This window comes from Bos mutus, chromosome 20 (genome assembly GCF_027580195.1).
Source record: "Bos mutus isolate GX-2022 chromosome 20, NWIPB_WYAK_1.1, whole genome shotgun sequence".
Taxonomy (NCBI): domain Eukaryota; kingdom Metazoa; phylum Chordata; class Mammalia; order Artiodactyla; family Bovidae; genus Bos; species Bos mutus.
Genome location: NC_091636.1, coordinates 14,537,542 through 14,559,237, shown reverse-complemented (window position 1 = coordinate 14,559,237; position 21,696 = coordinate 14,537,542). Strand labels below are relative to the sequence as shown.

The following is a 21,696-nucleotide window of genomic DNA, read 5'->3' as shown; positions in this document are numbered from 1 at the left end:
TGTAGCCTACCAGGTTCCTCTGTCCATGGGATTTTCCAGGCAATAGTCCTGGAGTGGATTGCCATTTCCTCCTCCAGGGGATCTTCCCAACCCAGGGATTGAACCCGGGTCTCCCGCATTGTAGACAGACACTTTACCGTCTGAGCCACCAGGGAAGTCCAGCTGATGCTACTTTCAAAATAAATCCAAATTTGACCATGGTAAGACCTGTACCATTACCTATAAGTCCCTCCCCAACTCAAGCCTATATCTTGAACAGAGTAGTAGGAATTCAGTTAATTGTTAAATAATTGAATTGAATGATTGCTTCTTTATAGAGAAAATGCCAAAGATAGAGAAATCTCTTTGAGATCTTATTTTCTCTAGTTGAATTACAATGTCCCTTAATGTTGACAAAAATAACAGTTATTTTTACATCTTAAGTTTCCTACATTCTTAAGACTTTGGTTATGGATTGAGTTCCTTAACCTTTTGGTCTATATATTGAATTGTGGTCAAATGTAGTTAATGTTAAACTGTTTCAGAGTTTTTCCTTTCAGATATGGTGATGTGTGCTTGTGTGCTAAGTCGCTTCAGTCATGTCTGACTCTTTGCGACCCTGTGGACTGTAGCCCGCCAGGCACCTCTGTCCATGGGATTCTCCAGGCAAGAGTACTTGAGTGGGTTGTCATGACCTCCTCCAGGGGATCTTTCCCACCCAGGAATCGAACCCAGGTCTCCTGCATTTCCTGCATTGCCAGGCAGATTCTTTGCCACTAGTGCCACCTGGGAAACCCAGGATATGGTGATAGAATTTACAAATAGAAAAAATGTTCTGGCTTCAGTTTATTTTAGTTATAAATTGTTAAGCAGGTTGAAAATAATTATTCTTCTATTTTAAAAACCCTGCCTGTAGTGAAGATTAATATTAATGAAACACACTCATAAAAGCACTACATGTGATTTGAGTGTATGTTGTATATACAGTGATGCTGTTAAGTGTTTACAACTGAAGAAATGCGTTTGTGCTGTGTGATAGAAGAATGCAGTAGTCCCAATTTTCTTTCTTTTAACACTTATCTCAATTCTCCCTTTATGGCTCTTGTTTGTTTGGTGTAGTTCAGTAATTATTTTTGTTTCTGGTCCATTCCTTCTGTTTCCTGAACTGCATTTTATCACATACCCCCATGTACCCTAGTGCACTTCAATTCATGCATGAATGGGGCAGAGTAACTTCACAGGTTTTCTTGAATAGTCACCACAATTTCATTCTTTTAAATATAAGCAGGAGAAAAAAATAAGCCATTGCCATATTCTTTTTACTGTCTTATTAAATACGATTATTTTTTAAGTAGCCTCTAGTATCTTTTGACAACTTGCATTTTCAAAATTGACTTTTTTTCTACTTGGAATTTTCCCCATTGGTAAATAAACAAATGACCTAATAGAGAAGGTAGACTAAATACACAACCCCCCTCACATACCTACTTAGCCTAGGGGAACAGTCAGATGGGAAAGATAATCATAGACACATTATCCTACTGTTTGACTTGTACCTTTGGGTTCTTTTGGTTTTTGGTCTCTCTCTATATCCTTCCCTTCTTGTTCATGCATTAGGAAAAGAATATGATCTGTCATATAGTTCACAAATGGCCATCGTCCATTGTGGTCTGTTTGAGGTCTTTTGGTCTCCTAGTAGGGTGTTTCCATCTTCCCAGGCTGTTGAGGTGTGGTACCAGACTTTGCAGCAAATCTGGAGGTGCCTAACATCTTTATGTCAGGATTTCTCAGGCTGTTGCCTACTGCTGTTAGCTCTGAGGCAATGGAACCCTCAAATATTTGCTATTAATGACTCTACAGCTGCATACCACTCTCTCCTGGACAACTGATAGGTTTTATGTATACATAATGGAATACTGTTCTGCAATAAAAAGGACAAAATGCCAATCTATGCTATACCATGGATGAAACTTAAAAATATTTCTGGAGGCATTTGTGTAGTTTTCAGGGGAAGAGTTCCCTTCACATGTAAAAAAGTTTTTAACCATAGTTTCTCAGTTTTGCTAGACACTCTGTCCCCAATCTTTTTAACACAGTTGTTAGCATTAATATTATGGTTTCAAGATCCTGATTATTTGTGCAAGAGGAAGTTGAAGAAGATGTTGTGTGACTGTGATCTTATGTTGTCTTTTCCTGTCTCTGGTAAAAGGATGGAGAAGTATTCTTGTGGTATTTAGTTTGAGGAAACAATGAGTTACATATCACCACCTCTCTTTTGAACCATTACAAATATTCACTTACAGAAGGTGGAAGGCTATATTTATTTGTGGGCGAGTGTGAGTTTACTTGGAATAGAATCTAATTCTTAAATGGGCTAATATGATTAGCCACTTAGGCATATTAAAAAGCTGAATGTAGGAATATAAAGTGGTACAGCAGTTTGGCAATTTCTTAAAAAGTTAGACATAAACTTACCACATGACCCAGGCATTCCACTCTTGGGAGTCTACTCATTTGAAATGAAAATAATGTCCACACAAAGACGTGTACATGAATGTTTTTAGAGATACTAGTCATAATAGACAAAAACTGAAAACAACCCAAATATCCATTAACTGGTGACTGGATAAACCAAATGTAATGTATACATATAATACCATACTGTTTGGCAATAAAAAGAAAAAAAATACATGTTACAAGATGGATGAACCTCAAAAGTAAAGATCAAGGGTAGGATGAGAAAGGGGCAACAGAGGATGAGATGGTTGGAGGGCATCACCAACTGAATGGACATGAGTTTGAACACAGTTTGGGAGATAGTGAAGGACAAGGAAGTTTGGCATGCTGCGGTCCACGGGGTTGCAAAGAGTCAGACATGACTTAGCGACTGAATAGTAACAACAACAAATGATATAAACCACTAGCAAAATACCACACATTGTATGATTCCATTTTTATGAAATGTTCAGAAAAGACAAATCTGTGTAGGTACAGAAAACAGATGAGTGGTTGCCTGCGGTTGGTGGTGGGAACAAGGGTGGAATGCAGATGGGTTCATGGGAATTTTTTGGGTAATGGAAATGTTCTAAAACTGAATTGTGCTGATGGTTGCACAACCCTATACATTTACCAATATCATTGAATTATGTATTTAGAGTGGATGAATTTTTTGGTATATAAATTGTACCTCAATTGTTTTTTAAAAGGAAATGAAAATGAATTTTATAAACTAAAGTATTAAGAAAAACATTACATGACAAATGCAGTCATTTGACAAATGAAAAGGGATTGTTTTAGAAATGTAATCTTTCAGGTAAAAGGAAAAGTGTATTTGATTTGAAGAGGTAAAAGAGTAAATGGAACCCTCCATTTTTGCCCTAAAATCTACAGTAAATGTCAAAGATAGCATCACATATCTTTAAATTTTTGCATTGATCTACACATTTGTATACTATGCTGGTAGAATAAATTGGTGGTTAAAATAACTTTTCTGAATAGCTTATCAAGGACCTTAATGTTTATATCCTTTGGCCTATAATCTCACATGAAAATATATTCTAAGGAAATAATTAGAAATGCAAAAAAGGATTGGTTTTTAGAAATGTTCATTATAGCTTTGTATAGGGCAATCAAACAATAACCTACATGCTCTCAAAGTAGGGGGAATGGTTATAATTGTTAGGCTCTGTTGGTTGCAAGGAGCAGATCCTTCTATGACCAGCTTAAGAAAAATTGACTTTTGTTGAAAGCATACAAGGTGCTTTAACAACCCCCAAATAGCAAGATCAGTGCAGCCCTTTGGTAGCGGGGAACCAAAGCTGCTTTCACCTTTTCTCAGTCTCCAGTCAGACTAGGCACTTCAGTTTTCTTTGGAGACCTGCTTTGTCTCAACCTCTTCTGCAGCCAGTCTTTCTTGTGCATGGACCAGTGCTGTTTGCCAGCTCTGAGTCAGTCTTTGTTCCAGTTCCAGATTTTCCAGAGCAGGACTCTGGACTAGCTCATCATTTTCAGCCCTAAGTGGGTCAGTGAACAACTGGTGATTTAGTCTTCCTCTCCATCCTTCTTGGTGGGGGAGGGTGTGGTCTGCATTCACGTTTAGTTATTTAGTGAAAATGAAACTATGCAAAACCTAACAAGCTTTTTTTTAATCTTAGGTTTTGTCATATCTGGGCTTCACTGGTGGCTTGGTGGTAAAGAATCCGCCTGCTAGTGCAGGAGACGCAGGTTTGAGCTCTGTGTCTGTTATTTCCTGAAGAAGGAAATATCAACCCACTCCACTATTCTTGCCTAGGAAATCCCACAGACCGAAGCCTAGTGGACTATGGTCCATGGAATCACAAAAGTCAGACATAGTGACTAAACAACAAGTGACTTTGTAATACATCTCATGGGTTTATATGAGAGATTGCAAATATTAGTATTAGTTTAAAATATTTCTGAGGCCTTCTGTAATATAGTCTCTTAAACTCTCAGAAGGATAGTGTGCATTTGTGGTAGATTCATGCTCTTTTTTTTAATTATTCCTCGTTAAAACCTCTGTGATCTGGTTTCCATCCCTTCTTCCTTATTGAAACCACTTTTACTAAGTTTGGCAGTTGAAAACCCATTGGACACTGTGGACCAATCACCACCTCCTGAAATGCTGCCTTCAGACTTGGCCTCAATGATACTGCTGTCTCCTGACTTTCCCTCCCAGCCCACCAAGGCTGCTGCCTCAGTGGATCCTCTTGCTGTGCTCATCCCTTTAATATTGCTGTTGCCTCATGCCTCCCTTTTCAGTTCTTTTTATTTCATGTCCGTCTTCACAGTTTCTTTTTCTTTTTTGGCTTCAGGGATACTTTATATTCCCAGATCTCTGTCTCTATACCAGACGCCTTCTATTGAGATTCTGACTCTGATAACCAGCATCTTTTTGAACATCACCACTTAGAGCTTCACCAGTTCTTGTTCTCTTTTGAAACTTCATAGCTCTTTGCATCTGTTTATTCTCTGCTGACATTATGTACTGTGCCTTATTCAATTTTGTATTCCTTGTATCCTCTCACAGAATTCCTTGCACTAGAGATTCACTTAATATTTGCCCACTTGAATATTCCTGTTTTTAAAAATGGACTAACTATACTTGTTTGTGATTTTGTTTGCCATAGTTTTTTTTCTACATCTAAGAATAATTTCTTTTATGGTCCAAGGGAAAAAAACAATGTTAATGGATATGATTAAGAACATATTTCAATACAGTTGGGTCTATTAATACACATTTTTCTTCAAAATAAGGCCTACTGAGTTTTGGACATTTAATCATATGGATTTAATTTCTTTACTGCATATCATTTCTTCCTCTAAGAGAAATGCTAATTGAACCTTCAACCAATTCAGAAATATGCATTGTAGACATTGCAAGTTTCCATTATTATGCATAAGTTAAATGAATTCTAGAAGTGGTGGTTCTTTGTAAATATGAAATAAATTTGCTTATTAAGCCAAGAGTATGGTTATTGGTTGAAGGATGAGCATTTAATTATTACTTACAGCTGGCAGCAATTAAAATTATAGATCTCAGTATTAACCTCCATAGTGTGTACTGCTAAGTGCAAAATTTATGCTGCAAACTGTGGTATTTGTATTAAAGACTTGGGAATTTCACCCCTCCCTCTGCATGCAGACTATTTGGTAAATCTGAGTATAACCTGAATTCAGATATGATAAGTAGTATAAGGGATGGTTAGCAAAGTCAGCTCTAGTTTAATTTTTTTTTTTAATGTTGCATTTACTAGAAATATAGCTTTGGGAACCTTGTGAGCATCTTTAAAAAAAAATTCTATTTATATATTTTATTTTTGGCTGCACTGTGTCTTCATTGCTTTTGCATTGGCTTTTTCGAGTTGAGGCAAGTGGGGGCTCTTCTTCCCTGTGGCCTCTCACTGTGGTGACTTCGCCTGTTGAGGAGCACGTGCTCTAGGCGTGCTAGCTTCAGTAGTTGTGGTGCACAGGCTCAGTGCACAGGCTCAGTTGCTCCGAGGCATGTGGAATTTTCCCATGGGGAAATGGGAATTGAACCCATTTCCCAGGGAGTGAACCCATGTCCTCTGCATTGCAGGCGGATTCTTATCCACTGTACCACGAAGAATGTCCTCATTGTGGTTTTGATTTGTATTTCTCAGATGATTAGTGATGTTGAGCATCTTTTCAATGTGTCTGTTGGCCATCCATACATCTTTTGGAAAAATGTCTGTTCAGATCCTCTGGCATTTTAAAATCAGATTTTTTTTTTTTTGATGTTGAGTTATATACTTTATATATTAACCCCTTACCAGGTATAGCATTTGCAAATACCTTGTCCCATTCGGTAGGTGGACTTTTTGTTTGTTGATAGTTTCCTTTGTTACGCAAAGCTTTTCAGTTTTATGTAGTCATATTTATTTTTGCTTTTGTCTCCCTTGCCTGAGGAGACATATCCAAAAAAATGTTGCTAAGACTGATGTCAAAGAGCTTACTGCCTATGTTTTCTTCTAGAAGTGTTATGATTTCAGGTCTGACGCTTAAGTCTTTAATCCATTTTTATTGTTTTGTGCATGGTGTGAGAGAGCATTCTTTTGGTGTGAGTTTGATTCTTTTTTCCACAGTTTATTGTGATCCACACAGTCAAGCCAGTAAAGCAGAAATAGATGTTTTTCTGGAACTCTCTTGCTTTTTCGGTGATCCAGCTGCTGCTGCTGCTGCGTCACTTCAGTTGTGTCCGACTCTGTGCGACCCCATAGACAGCAGCCCACCAGGCTCCCCTGTCCCTGGGATTCTCCAGGCAAGAACACTGGAGTGGGTTGCCATTTCCTTCTCCAATGCATGAAAGTGAAAATGTTGGCAATTTGATCTCTGGTTCCTCTGCCTTTTCTAAAACCAGCTTGAACATCTGGAAGTTCACAGTTCACATATTGCTGAAGCCTGGCTTGGAGAATTTTGAGCATGACTTTACTAGCATGTAAAGTGAAAGTGAAGTCGCTCAGTCATGTCCGACTCTTTGCAACCCCATGGACTGCAGCCTACCAGGCTCCTCCATCCATGGGATTCTCCAGGCAAGAATACTGGAGTGGGTTGCCATTTCCTTCTCCAGGGATTAGCGTGTAAGATGAGTGCAGTTGTGCTGTAGTTTGAGCATTCTTTGGCATTGCCTTCCTTTGGGATTGGAATGAAAACTGACCTTTTCCAGTCCTGTGGCCACTGTTGAGTTTTCCAAATTTGCTGGCATATTGAGTACAGCACTTTCACAGCATCATCTTTCAGGATTTGAAATAGCTCAACTGGAATTCCATCACCTCCACTAGTTTTGTTTGTAGTGATACTTCCTAAGGCCCACTTGACTTCACATTCCAGAATGTCTGGCTCTAGGTGAGTGATCACACCATTGTGATTATCTGGGTCATGAAGATCTTTTTTGTACAATTCTTCTGTGTATTCTTGCCACCTCTTCTTAATATCTTCTGCTTCTGTTAGGTCCATACCATTTCTGTCCTTTATCGAGCCCATCTTTGCATGAAATGTTCCCTTGGTATCTCTAATTTTCTTGAAGAGATCTTTAGTCTTTCTTATTCTGTTGTTTTCCTCTATTTCTTTGCACTGATCACCGAGGAAGGCTTTATTATCTCTCCTTGCTATTCTTTGGAACTCTGCATTCAAATGGGTATATCTTTCCTTTTCTCCTTTGCTTTTTGCTTCTCTTCTTTTCACAGCTATTTGTAAGGCCTCCTCAGATAGCCATTTTGCTTTTTTGCATTTCTTTTTCTTGGGGATGGTCTTGATCCCTGTCTCATGTACAGTGTCATGAACCTCCATCCATAGTTCATCAGGAACTCTATCAGATCTAGTCCCTTAAATCAATTTCTCACTTCCACTGTATAATCATAAGGGATTTGATTTAGGTCATACCTGAATGGTCTAGTGGTTTTCCCTACTTTCTTCAATTTAAGTCTGAATTTGACAATAAGGAGTTCATGATCTGAGCCACAGTCAGCTCCCAGTCTTGTTTTTTCTGACTGTATAGAGGCTCTCCATCTTTGGCTGCAAAGAATATAATTAATCTGATTTTGGTGTTGACCATCTGGTGATGTCCACATGTAGAGTCTTCTCTCGCGTTGTTGGAAGAGGGTGTTTGCTATGACCAGTGCGTTTTCTTGGCAAAACTCTATTAGCCTTTGCTCTGCTTTATTTTGTACTGCAAGGCTAAATTTGCCTGTTACTCCAGGTGTTTCTTGACTTCCTACTTTTGCATTCCAGTGCCCTGTAATGAAAAGGACATCTTTTTGGGGTGTTAATTCTAAAAGGTCTTGTAGGTCTTCATAGAAGCATTCAGCTTCAGCTTCTTCAGCGTTACTGGTCAGGGCATAGACTTGGATTACCATGATATTGAATGGTTTGCCTTGGAAATGAACAGAGATCATTCTGTTGTTTTTGAGATTGCATCCAAGTACTGCATTTTGGACTCTTGTTGACTGTGATGGCTACTCCATTTCTTCTAAGGGATTCCTCCCTCAGTAGTGGATATAATGGTCATCTGAGTTAAAGTCACTCATTCCAGTCCATCTTAGTTCACTGATTACTAGAATGTCGACATTCACCCTTGCCATTGCCTGTTTGACCACTTCCAATATGCCTTGATTCATGGACCTAACATTCCAGGTTCCTATGCAATATTGCTCTTTATAGCATCGAACCTTGCTTCTATCACCAGTTACATCCACAGCTGGGTGTTGTTTTGCTTTGGCTCCATCCCTTCATTCTTTCTGGAGTTATTTCTCCACTGATCTCCAGTAGCATATTGAACATCTACCGACCTGGGGAGTTCATCTTTCAGTGTCCTGTCTTTTTGCTTTTTCATACTGTTCATGGGGTTCTCAAGGCAAGAATGCTGCAGTGGTTTGCCATTCCCTTTTCCAGTGGACCACATTCTGTGGAGTTGTTGATAGACAGGGAGGCCTGGCATGCTGCAGTTCACGGGGCTACAAAGAGTCGGACACGACTGAGCGACTGAACCGAACTGATTCTTTTTAGTTTAGCTCTCCAGTTTTCCCAGCACCATGTATTGAAGAGCCTGTCTTCATTTTTAATCTGTGTCTTTAGATCTGAAGAGTAGGCAGTGTATATATAGATCTTCTTTTTCTATGTATCAATAGTTTGTCTATTGATTGAAGGAGTTATATCTAAAGTAATTATTGATATGTGGGTACTTATTGGACTTCCCAGGTAGTGCTAGTGGTAAAAAACCTGCCTGGCAATACAGGAGAGGTAGGTGAGGTAGGTTTGATCCCAGGGTCAGGATGATCCCCTGGAGGAGGAAATGGCAACCCACTCAAGTGTTCTTGCCTGGAGAACCCCATTGAGAGAGGATTCTGGCAGGCTACAGTCCATGGGGTCAGAAAGAGTCAGTCAGACATGACTGAGCGACTAACACGCAGCACATGTACTTATTGACATTCCGTTAATTGTTTGGGTGTTGTTTTTGTGGTCCTTATTTGTTTCTTTCTTCTTTAGTTCTCTTTCCTCGTGATTTGATGCCTACCTGTAGTATTATATTTGGACTCTTTTCTCTCGTGTATTTATTATATATTTGTGGTTTGTGGTTACCAGGATTAAGTTGCTGATCTGTTAAGTTTGAATGCATTTTAACCACCTTTCATTTTTATTATCCACCCCCTTAACATTTGTGATGTCATGTTTTATATTCTTCGGATTTGTGTATCCCTTTACTTATCTTGGCTATAGATGACTTCACTACTTTTGTCTTTTAACCTCCCTACTAGCTTTATAAACATGGTTGATTTACCACCTTTACTGTATATTGCCTTTACCAATGAGAATTTTCCTTTTATGTATGCGTGTGTGCTCAGTCAGTCAGTCGTATCCAACTCTTTGCTCCTTTGTCCATGAATTTTCCAGGCAAGAATACTGGAGCAGGTTGCCATTTCCTCTTCTATGGTACCTTCCTGACCCAAGGATTGAACCCTCATCTGCGTCTCCTGCATTGCAGACAGATTCTTTACTACTGAGCCATCGGGGAAGCCCCTTTTTCTTTCATAGTTTTCATTTTTCTGATTGTTGCTTTTTCTTTTCCACTTATAGAAGTCCCTTTAATATTTCTTGTAAAGCTGGTTTCCTGTAGAAACTGATGTTGAGTTCTTTTCGTGTTGAACTCTTTTAGCTTTTGGTTGTCTGTAAAACTTTTGAGCTCTGTTTCAAATATGAGTGAAAGCCTTGCTGGGTAGAGTATTCTTTGTTTTAGGTTTTTACTTTTCATCACTTTAAATACATCATGTCGCTCTCTTCTGGCCTGTAGAGTTTCTGCCGAGACATTAGCTGACAGCTGTATGGGGGTTCCCTTGTATGTAACTTGTTGCTTTTACTATAGTGCTTTCAATTTTCTCTCTTTATTTTTAACTTTTACCATTTTAATTATAATGTTCTTGTTGTGATTCTTTTTAGGTTGATCCTGTTTGAGACTCTCTGTGCTTCCTGGACTTGAATGTTTTCCCAGAGGTCTCTTAAACTGTCCTCTTTTTTTTTTCTTTCTGTTCACCTTCACTGATTTCCATAATTCTGTCTGCCAGTTCCTCTGTATCATCTAATCTACAGTTGATTACTTCTAGAGTATTTTTTATTTCAGTTATTGTATTTTTCAGCTCTGTTTGGTTCTTATATTTCCAACTCTGTAAGAAACTTCTAACTTCTCATTCTGTTCTTCCATTCTTCTCCCAAGTACTTGAAGCATCTTTCTGATCATTACCTTAAATTCTTTTTTTTGGCAGGGGCGGGGGTGTAGATTGCTTATCTTCACTTAGTTCTTTTTCTAGGGTTTTATCTTATTTCTTTATTTGGAATGTATTTCTCTGTCACCTCAGTTCGCCTAATTCACTGTTTATATTTTTGTGTATTTGGTAGGTTGGTTACATCTCCTGATCTTGGAGACGTGGCTTTATGTAGGAAATGTCCTACACGGCCCAGCAGCGGACTCCCCTCTAATCACCAGAGCTGTATGTTTAATGGCTACCCTCTATGTGGGCTGCATAGGGCTGTTTCTTGTGCCTGATTGACAGCTGTGGCTGTCCTACTGGTGTGTGTGGTTGGCCTGGTCACACTGATTGCCAGACCCTGTCTTATGAGAAGGCTACCAGCTGCTGGTGGGTGAGGTTGGGTGGTGAGTGGGGCTGGGTCATGGCTTGGCTGGCTATGTGGCCTCCAGTCCTGGTATTGGCCTGCAGGTGGTTGGAGCTGGATCCTGACATGGCTGGCTCAGAGGCTTAAGGTGTCCTGGAGCTGGTGTTGGCCTGCTGTTGGGCGGACCAGGGCCCTGGGTGTCCAGGGTGGTGCCAGACTACTAGTGGGTGGGCCAGGACTTTACACAACTTGCTGTGGGGGGTTGTGGTGGTTCTGGGGCTTGGTGGCTGGTGTGGGGGCCCAAAAGGACATGGGGCTGGTGCTGGCCCACTGTTGGGCAGAATGAGGTCCTGGAGTCTTTTGCTGTGGGGCCTGAAGTTTCTGCAGCTAGCGTTGGCCCCTCTGTGGGCATTCCTGGGCCCAGGGTTTGTGACTGCAAGGCTTTGGGTGTCTCAAGGGTGGTGTCTGCCACAGGTGGGTGGAGTTGCGGCCTCACAGATCTTGGGGCTGGTGCCTGACACCCGGTGTGTGAGCCAGGACTGGGACTAGTGCTGGCTCACTGGTAGATGGGGCTGGGTCAGATGACTAGCTCTGTGTGTGTGTGTGTGTGTGTGTGTGTGTGTGTGTGTGTGGTTTCCAGTGGTCCCAGTGCTATGGTGGCCCGCTTGTAGGTGGGGCTGGGTCCTGGGTCCTATAGTGGGTGGGGTCATGTCCTGAATTGGCTGGGGGCTCAGGGAGTTCTCTATAGCGTCAGCCTGCTGGTGATCCTGCCCACCTAGCTGCCTGGCCTGGTGCATCCCAGGGCTGGTGTTATTTGGTAGACAGGCCTGGTCTCTCACTGATTGGTTAGAGGGAGGATTCTAAAGTGACACTTAACAACACCTGTGTCTTGGTGGTGGAATGAGTTTTCCAGAATGGCTGCTGCCAGCATCTTTGTTCTCAGAGTGAGTTTCAGTTGCCTTCTGCCTCTCTGGGAGGCTCTTCAGGATGAGCAAGTAGGTCCTACACAAGTTCCATTTAAATTACTGCTTCTGCCCTGGATCTTGGAACATATAAGATTTTGTGTGTGCTCTCTTAAGACTTAAGTCTCTATTTCCCACAACTCTCTGATTCTCCAAAAAGGAAGCTCTTCTGGCTTTCAGAGCCAAACAGTCTGGGCAGTGGGAGGGGAGTTCTTTCTGGTGCAGACCCCTGGGCTGAGGGGCCTGATGTGGAGCTAGGACACTTTGCTCCTTGGGGAGGACTTCTGCAGTTGTAATTTATTCTCCCATTTGTGGGTTGTATACCCTGGAAATATGGGTGATGACCATACTTCACCCTTTCTGCTTATCTTGTGATTTCTTCTTTATATCTTTAGCTTTAAAAGATCTTTCCTGATAATTTTCAGTTCACTCTTATGGGTAGTTGCTCTGTAAATAATTGTAATTTTGCTGTGCCTGCAGAAGGAGCTCACAAGCTTATGGTCTTCCTACTCTGCCTGCTTGGTCACTTCTCACATCATAAAGACTCCTAGTGGGTTAATAGCATGACAAATTGGTTAACACAAAGAAATAAACTTTGGTTCATATATTCAGAGTTTAATAAAAAATAGAAAGATAAATAAAAAGAACCAGGAACAGGCTTCCCCTTTTCATTTGACCCTTGAAGATTGAACACATTTGATGTTTGTAGTCAACGCATCAGGCAGTTCATTTGATATTTGTAGTCTATGCATTAGGCAGAGTGTCAGAAGCTTGGTTGTCTTTGAGTCTTTAGGGCTTAGCGGAGTTGATGAGAACTGTAAATGGTTGTCAAGACTTGGTGCTTCATGGAAAGAACACTTGAATGTCCATTGAGTATGTTAGCTAAATGGTTATGGTATTACTGCTGGGTGAATGGGTCCATCCTTGGGAAAGTCCTGAAGCAGAACTCACACTGAGGGTTTCTGCTAAGCTCTCTTAGAAAGCAGTCCTAGTCAGTATGCTGCCGTTTTAATCGGGATGCTCGATGCAGTGTTGAAATAAAGGAGGACTGAATTCTTAAAGTTCACATTTAGGTAAAAGTTTAGACATCTTAGGTGATGAGTGTGAGGCGTGATCTTGATGAAGACAAAAGAGAGAGCTCTTTTAGGTGCTTTTGCGCTTGACTTCATTGTCCATTTTTTCTTTAGAAACCTGGTGTAAGTTCACACTCCTTTTCATAGCAGTTCTAAACTTGCCGTAGACAGTACAGAAATGAGCGGATAATCTTTAGATACTCTGATAACTTAGCCAGTGACCATGACTTGTGATATGGTAGTAATATCAAGTAATATCAAGATAAACTGGAGAACGTCAGAATGCTGCTTTTCTTTTGGAAGAAGAGATCCTGACAAAGTGGTTTGAAAATAGTGTTGAAAACCCTTTGATTAAATGACAACAAGAGCATGAGAAGAGATTTTACTTCCTCTAAAATCAGGTTAGTGTATTTGGGTAGAAACAAAGAGAAGAAGTTTTTCTTGGTTAAACTGGTTTAATAGAGGACTTGAAGGCATTGTTTTTGTAGAAAAAAATCTTTACCCTAAGCTGTAATTTTTCTAACTTCTGTTGCATGTGTTGCTGCATTTTCTTTTTCCATGTGCTCTTACTGTTTTCATGGCAAACATATTTTTAAAGATGATCTCTGGGATAATTATTGCCATTAATTAGTTTTGATATTCCTTTTTAATGATATTTTCATTTATTCCTTTTGCTAGCTGGATTGCCTTTTGCAATTCTTACTTCAAGGCATACCCCCTTCCAACGAGGATTATTCTGTAATGATGAGTCCATCAAGTACCCTTACAAAGAAGACACCATACCTTACCCGTTATTAGGTGGAATAATCATTCCATTCAGTATTATCGTTGTAAGTTAAATCCACTTTTCCAAGTTTATCACTTTTGGGCAGTTGGCTTTAATTTTATGTTAGCTGTTAATGATTAAATGTATAACCCTCTAAAACATGTGTTTTAACTTTTTATGTTATTTGATCAAAATAATCTCAGCTATTTTAAGTGGGGCTAAAAGAGTAACAGTGTATAATTACAAGAACCTTACTAAATATGTATGGTTTTATGCTAATCTTTTCCAAGTCACTGATTTTTTTTTAGCTCTAATTTGCTATTGTTTGAGTAATAATACAATAGATGAATACTGTATCAATGTATTTTTAGCATACTTTATACTTAGGATATTATTTTATGATTTATTGAGACTGTTTATGAACTGACTTTAGTTACTGAGTTCTAGAAAAGAAAAATTACTAACAGATGTTAAAAGGCTTCATTTAACCCATATTTAGTTTAAAGAATTTTTAGATAATGGCAGAAATAGGGGAGAAAAGCCTAAGTTCTATACATAATTAACAGTGAATATGAAAGCATTTTTACTGGTATTAAAACTAATAATTACTGTTTTCTAGGATTTCAGGTGAGAATGTCTAGAGAATGTGCTCTGGTTGGGGAGAAGATTTCAAGTGATTTGACTAGATGATTTTTATTATCTCTTGACTCAGAGATTCTATGACTTTAATTTTATGCTATATATCTTGTAATTTTAGAAATAAGATTTATGCTAAAAGCAGATAATATGGTCTCATCCAGAAGATAGGCCAAAAAGATAAATAGCCAAAAAGATATATCTTGTCTGTTCTGAAGTTTATTAAAAAACAAAGCAAAACTTCTGGATTTAGAAATTTAATGTCTGATTGCAGAATAATCACAGCTCCTTATTAGCACTAAAAGTTAATCAATTCCTAATTTGTGGTGTATAATTAATAAAAGAACATCTCTGCTATACAAGTGTTTGTTTTGTAACACTGTGAGCTCCTTAAGGCAGAGATGGTGCCTTGTTCATCTTGTTATCCTTGCCGTTGCCATGGACACTGGCATGTCCTAGGTGCTGGAATGAAACTGGAGTGATTATATAGTAATATTGGTGACTCGCCTACAACATAGTGAAGTTTTAAAAAATCAGTGGCCCATTTAATCTAGACAAATCTTTACACTAAGTTTTTAATATGAAAAGAAAGAAAGCCTATGATCCTTCTATTAAAGAGGGAGTACGAGTAGACTCTTTTTTAAGTGTATATTTCTGAGAGATTAATAGCTCTTTACATATAAAAATTGTAGCAGGACTTTTTGCAAATAATAGCTGATTTTAGATAAGATTCAAGTACTCAAATGCTACTACAAATGTACTTGTCTTTCAATTCTACTTTTGTTTGTGTCTCAGTAAGAAGGATGCTGCCCGAGCAAAACTACAGAAATCTGCTACAGACCAGAGGCCTGCCAAAGGACAGGGTGCTGTGCAGCCTGCATAGCAAGTGCAGGATCCATAGACACTCAGTTAGGAAAAACTTGTTATGTATATTTTATTCACTTGGAAGTTTTGATTATTTCACCGTCACCTGTGAAAAGGTTATCTTTATATTTACAAAATAGCAAGTAAGTTGAGTGTGGTGGTGGTTTATGTTGTGTCTGACTCTTGAAACCCCATGGACTGTAGTCTGCCAGGCTCCTCTATCCATGGGATTCTCTAGGCAAGAATACTAGAATGGGTTGCCATTTCCTTCTCCAGTGGATCTTCCCAACCCAAGGATCGAACCCGGGGCTCCTGCATTGCAGGCAGATTCTTTACTGACTGAGTTACAAGGGAAGTCTAAGTTGAGTGTAAAAAGAACAGACTATTTAAAAGTGCTGTACAAGTACTTTTTTCATTTCAACTATATCAACAAAGACACACACTGGCAGTGGTTTTATGTACTAATTTAACATAATTTCAGATTATTCACTAACTCAACTTCTTTCAGGTAGCACATGGTTAGACTTGTTTATGTTTAATTTTGTTTTCTAGAAAGTAAATCATTTCTTTAAAAAAATCAGGACTATGATTGGGACTTCATACCAGGCCTTTGATGTGACTTGCAAGTGATCCACAAATATATGAGTGATTGAGGGAACCTGGTAAAGAATCAGAATTAATATAGTATCACAGAAGCCAAGGGAGAAGTTCAATAAGGACAAAATGGTCAGTGATGTCATATACTACTGGGAAGTTAAGATTTGGGTTGATAAAAATCTCTTTGATCTGATGAGACCATTTTGACTTTTTGGAGAGCTATTCAGTAGAATAAAGGGTTTAGAGGTATTTAGAGATATTTAGGAAGGAGTGGAAGTATGGCAGTGAGTGATTTTAGACTATTCTTTTAGGAAGATGGGTCCTGAGTGGAAGACACAGAACTAGAGTGACAGCGTAGAGACATATAAAATTATATTGGTTGACAGAGATATAAAGATGGTGAGAAAATACTCTGGTACATAGGTTTTAAATGATTAAATCCTTCTGATTTAGATAGCTACTAGCTTTGATCTTAAAAAGTATTTTGTTCTACTCCCCCAAACATCATCTTTAGTACTTTAATAATTTATCCTTAATCTGATTAAATAATGTTTGACAAGCAATCCCAGCTTTACGATTAGAGCAGTTAGTTTAAGTGTGAACTTCACCAGAGGCTGAGTTGGCCTAAATGGCTCAAAGGGCAAGATAAGGTTTTAAAATGAAATGAAAATATGGCTGTCATGTGTTGGTGGAAGGCACAGACATCTCCCTGCATTTGATTTAGAATATCTCTGTTATCTATTTCTCTCAATAGATGGCATACATAATAAAAAAAAAAAAATGATGTACTTTGACCTAGCATTTGTTAGGTTTAGAGTCCCTCTGAGGTTAAGGGTTAAGTTTCAGAATAAGGTTAAGGGTTAAGAATTAAGGGTTAAGTGTTAAGGGTTAAGTTTCAGCATGTTCTACATCTGTAGGTCAACTTTTAATCTGTGTCCAGTACACTGAATGTTACTAGTGAATTGATTTTCAGTCATCAGTGGCAAGAACCAGAGTCTAGGTGGCCCTAAACAATGATCATTATGACTAGGAAGACTCACAAAAATTAATATTTGTTTTTAGCCAGTAGTTGAGTGCTTACACAAGAAGAACTGACAGCTGAAAAGTGTAAGTTTCACCGCTCAAATTGTGGTTGACTAGTATACTTGGTATATATTTCAAATTATCGAAGGTCATCTCCATAACAAAACATTAGAGATATCTTGTCTTGCTGCTTATCTATCAAGGCAGTTGCTGGAACACCTTAATGGCCTGAGGAGATGTAATATACTTTAATTCAAGGCCTCTAGGACAGTCACCAGGGAGTACCCTAAGCACACTTGTGGAGGTATGGTATCCCCAGAAGTGAATGTGGTTTTCCTCTCCTGTGAGACCTGTGCTCAGCAAAGGCTTGATTAAGTCATCCACATTAAGGATTATAACGAGGAATATATTCCTATGGGGTTTAATATATTTAAGAATGTTTACTTTTTACCCAAGAGGTAGCACCTTGAGTTGAAATGTATTGACCACCAGCTGTTTTAGGCCTCTGTGGTGGTGGTAGCTTTCTATTCAACTAAAAATTCATGGTTTTGTAGAGTTCATAGTCTAGTTGTCAAAGTTACAACATTGTAATTATGGAATTCTAGGAGCCATTGAGCCAGATGAAGAAAGAATTTTTGATATCAGGTTCTTGAAATCCTTTTCGGGAGACAACCATTTATCTCACCCCCAAAGACAATTAATAGTTGCTAAATGGAAATGTTTGAATGCTTTGTAAAATTGTTTATATAAATTTAAGATGAAGCAGTGAAACTCTTTAAGTGAAACAACTTTGTGATTTATATCCATGCCCAATATAAATTAGCAAGCAGAATTTTTTGTTTTAAGTGTTTATTTTGGTCTCAGGTAGCTAGAGTGTGGCTTATTATTTTTTTTATAAGGTTGCCATTCAGTATTTTTTCAGATTTCTTAGGATATTGGTCTGTGAATTTGTAAAGTACTTGAAAACCATTTTATGCCTTTAAACCCATTATACTGGTTTGCACTTACACACACTACTAGTATCTGAGAAGGCTATGATTCCCATTTTACAAAGTCAGTGAAAAATAAAGAGGAAGGAGTCACTTGAAATATTTCTTGAAGGAGAACATCAAGTGTGTATTTGGTCTTTTAATGAGACTTGTTAAGAAAGCCAGCCCTAAAGGTTTCCTGGAGAGGCAGGACTGGGAGACCTTGTCAGCTGATCTCTGCCCTCTGTACCCTTTAACCTCAGTGTTAGATCCCTGCTTTTATTAGATTAGCTTTTTCTCTTAAAAATGTTTTACCTTTTTTAACATGATGAATATTTTTGGTTCAAAGTAATGTCTGATGCAAATGCAGACTCTGAGGTAAAAGTGCTTATGTAAGGGATATTCTAATCAGAAAGTTTGTATTCTTTGAAAAGCCATTGTTTTTATACTCCACGGTACATCATTGTCTACTTATTAAGGCTCGGTTTATTTGAATACAAGAAGTAAGGCCTTATTGTTTCAAGGCAGACTTTGGAATTATTTAGGCTTTGTCAATGCTCTGTGAGCAGTATCAATTGAGGACACCTTTTTTGTGGTCTAGAATTAGGAATCCTAAGTTGTTCTCCATTTGAAAAGGAAAAAGAGAGGGAGGTATTTTTAAAACAAACATTTTATTGTGATTTACCATTTTCTTCTCTATACTTTGTTTGATGTGCCTGGATGCTGCTTTAACATTATTTTTCTGTTTTTTTTTTTTTTTCAGATGATTGTTGGAGAAACCCTGTCTGTTTATTTTAGCCTCTTGCACTCGAATTCCTTTATCAGGAATAACTACATAGCCACTATTTACAAAGCCATTGGAACATTTTTATTTGGTGCAGCTGCTAGTCAGTCCCTGACTGATATTGCCAAGTATTCGATAGGCAGACTGCGGCCTCACTTCTTGGATGTTTGTGACCCAGACTGGTCAAAAGTCAACTGCAGTGATGGTTACATTGAAAACTACATATGCCGAGGGAATGCACAAAAAGTGAAGGAGGGCAGGTGCGTGTTAAATTTTTAATGCTTGTTTTATCTTGTGCATTCCTGAAATACCAGGTTTCAGTGATTGGAAGATGAGCTATCCGGTAGCTTAAAGAGAGAGAAGCTAGTAAGTATAATCACTGGGAGGTGAATTGAAATCATGTTTGATCTATTTTCTCTACTTACTCTTTTTTCCTGTTTTATCCCAGTACTCTGTTTAAGAGCATTTTAATGCAATTCTTTTCATCTTCAGTGTATAATAATGTAAAATGAACCCTTTAGATCAGATGGTCCAGGATCAGCAAACTTTTTCTTAAGATGCCAGATAATAAATATTTTAGGCTTTGTGGGCCATTGGTTGGCTACTGTTCAACTCTGCCTTTGTAACAGAAAAAAAGAATCATAGACAGTCCTTGAACAAACCAGTGTATCTATGTTTCAATGAAACTTAATTTACTACATAGATAGTGGCCGCCCTATGGGTTATATAGTTTGCTTACTTTTGATCTAGTTCAACTATGTAATGGAGCTCTGCTAGATCTCTTAGTATTCTTAGAGTATGTTTTTTTTTTTAAGTTAATTTCATTCATATATTGATAGATCTGGGACCTCAGATTGCTTTCTTATTGCACACTTGGGCTACTTTCTACATTGGGAGTGCTATTAGACATGGATGAAAGAGAATATTTGGAACCCAAAAGGTCTAATGCCTTCAATTTATGGATGAGCAGACAAAGGCCCAGTAACATTGAATAAAGCCGCACTAATGTAAATACACTACTATGTGTAAAATAGTTAACTAGAGTAAAGATACTTTATAGTAGAGGAAACTCAGCTTGGTGCTCTATGGGATGCGTGGGCAGTTGGGAGGGAAGCTCAAGAGGGAGGGGATCAGCTATATGTATACCATATAGCTATATGTGTACCATATAGCTGGTTCACTTTGTTATATAGGAGAAACTAACACAACATTGCAAAGCAATTATACTCCAATAATAAAATTCTTTTAAAAAGACAAAAAAGCCACTAATAAGTAGCAGAGCCAGTTCCTCACCCCAAATCTCAGAATTGTCAATCTTACTTATTCTATGTTTGATCTTCTTGATTTTAAGATAGCTATTACCATTTTCCTTTATTTATTCATCCAACAAATACTTTCTCTCAGAAAAACATCCTCTGATTGTGTTTTGTAAATGATTCCCAGACACATTATTGTCCTTGTTAGTTCCTTTGTAAGTCAAACAGGCCTGCTGCTGCTAAGTTGCTTCAGTCGTGTCCGACTCTGTGCGACCCCATAGACGGCAGCCCACCAGGCTCCTCTGTCCCTGGGATTCTCCAGGCAAGAACACTGGAGTGGATTGCCATTTCCTTCTCCAATGCATGCATGCGTGCCAAGTCGCTTCAGTTGTGTCTGACTCTGTGCAACCCTATGGACAGCAGCCCACCAGGCTCCTCTGTCCATGTGATTCTCTAGGCAAGAATACTGGAGTGGGGTGCCATTTCCTTCTCCAAAACAGGCTTGCTAGTGGTCCTCAATATTTCCATTTAATGGAGATGAAAAAACACTTTATTTAATAGTATGCATTAGGCTGTGTGCTTGGAATTCAGCAGTGAACAAGACAGCTCTGATTTCTGTCTTCATGGAGCTTAGTCTAGCAGGAAAGATTTACAATAAACAAATATTGACAATGGAAGCCATGTAATTAAAACACCCTTGCTCCTTGGAAGAAAGCTATGAGCAACCTAGACAGCATATTAAAAAGCAAAGACATTACTTTGCCAACAAAGGTCCATATAGTCAAAGCTATGGTTTTTCCAGTAATCATTTATGGATGTGAGAATTGCACTATAAAGAAAGCTGAGTGCCAAAGAATTGATGCTTTTGAACTGTGGTGTTGGAGAAGACTCTTGAGAGTCCCTTGGACTGCAAGGAGATCCAACCAGTCCATCCTAAAGGAAATCAGTCCTGAATATTCATTGGAAGGACTGATGCTGAAGCTGAAACTCCAATACTTTGGTCACCTGATGCAAAGAACTGACTCATTTGAAAAGACCCTGATGCTGGGAAAGATTGAAGGTGGGAGGAGAAGGGGACAACAGAGCATGAGATGGTTGCATGGCATCACTGACTTAATGGACATGAGTTTGAGCAAGCTCTGGGGGTTGGTGATGGATAGGGAAGCCTGGTGTGCTGTAGTCCATGGAGTCGCAAGGAGTCACACATGACTGAGCTACTGAACTGAACTGACAATGGAAGAGAACCTCCCTGTTGTTAACAAGGCCAAAGAATAAACAGGTTGTTGAATGACAGGCTCTGAGGTGATGGTATGAGGACTGATATGGGTATAATGTCTTAATGAAGTGGGGAAAGTGACTTAAGTGGAAACTGGTTGAGAAGTAGATAGTGGAAGGTGGTATTTTGATTTGAGCTTAGGTAAGCAACCTTTTTATTTTTATAAGAGGGAAAGACTGGTCCAGTAATGGCTGTGAAGAAAGATGAAGATAATCAAGACCAACAGTGGACTCTTAAGGTATAGGATATGGATATCTCATTCTCTGCTTTGATAGTGATGTAGAGCCAAGTACTGTCTTAGGGAAAGGCTCTTTGATGACTAGTAGATGTAGTGAGCTTCAGCGAAGAGTTTGAAGACACAAGGAAGTAA

The 21,696-nt window shown here is 38.9% G+C and overlaps 1 protein-coding gene across 2 annotated transcripts in view; it reads left to right on the top strand.

Moving 5' to 3' along the window:
* Nucleotides 1–21,696, top strand: part of PLPP1 (phospholipid phosphatase 1) — a 105,583-nt gene that overhangs the window by 46,033 nt on the left and 37,854 nt on the right. Inside the window, exons 2-3 of one of the 2 annotated variants that reach the window (XM_005887379.3) lie at nt 13,835–13,986; nt 18,774–19,054. In XM_005887379.3, the coding sequence (XP_005887441.1) occupies nt 13,835–13,986; nt 18,774–19,054 (433 nt within the window). The remainder of the gene's footprint in view (nt 1–13,834; nt 13,987–18,773; nt 19,055–21,696) is intronic. The other variant, XM_005887380.3, reaches the window with a different exon arrangement.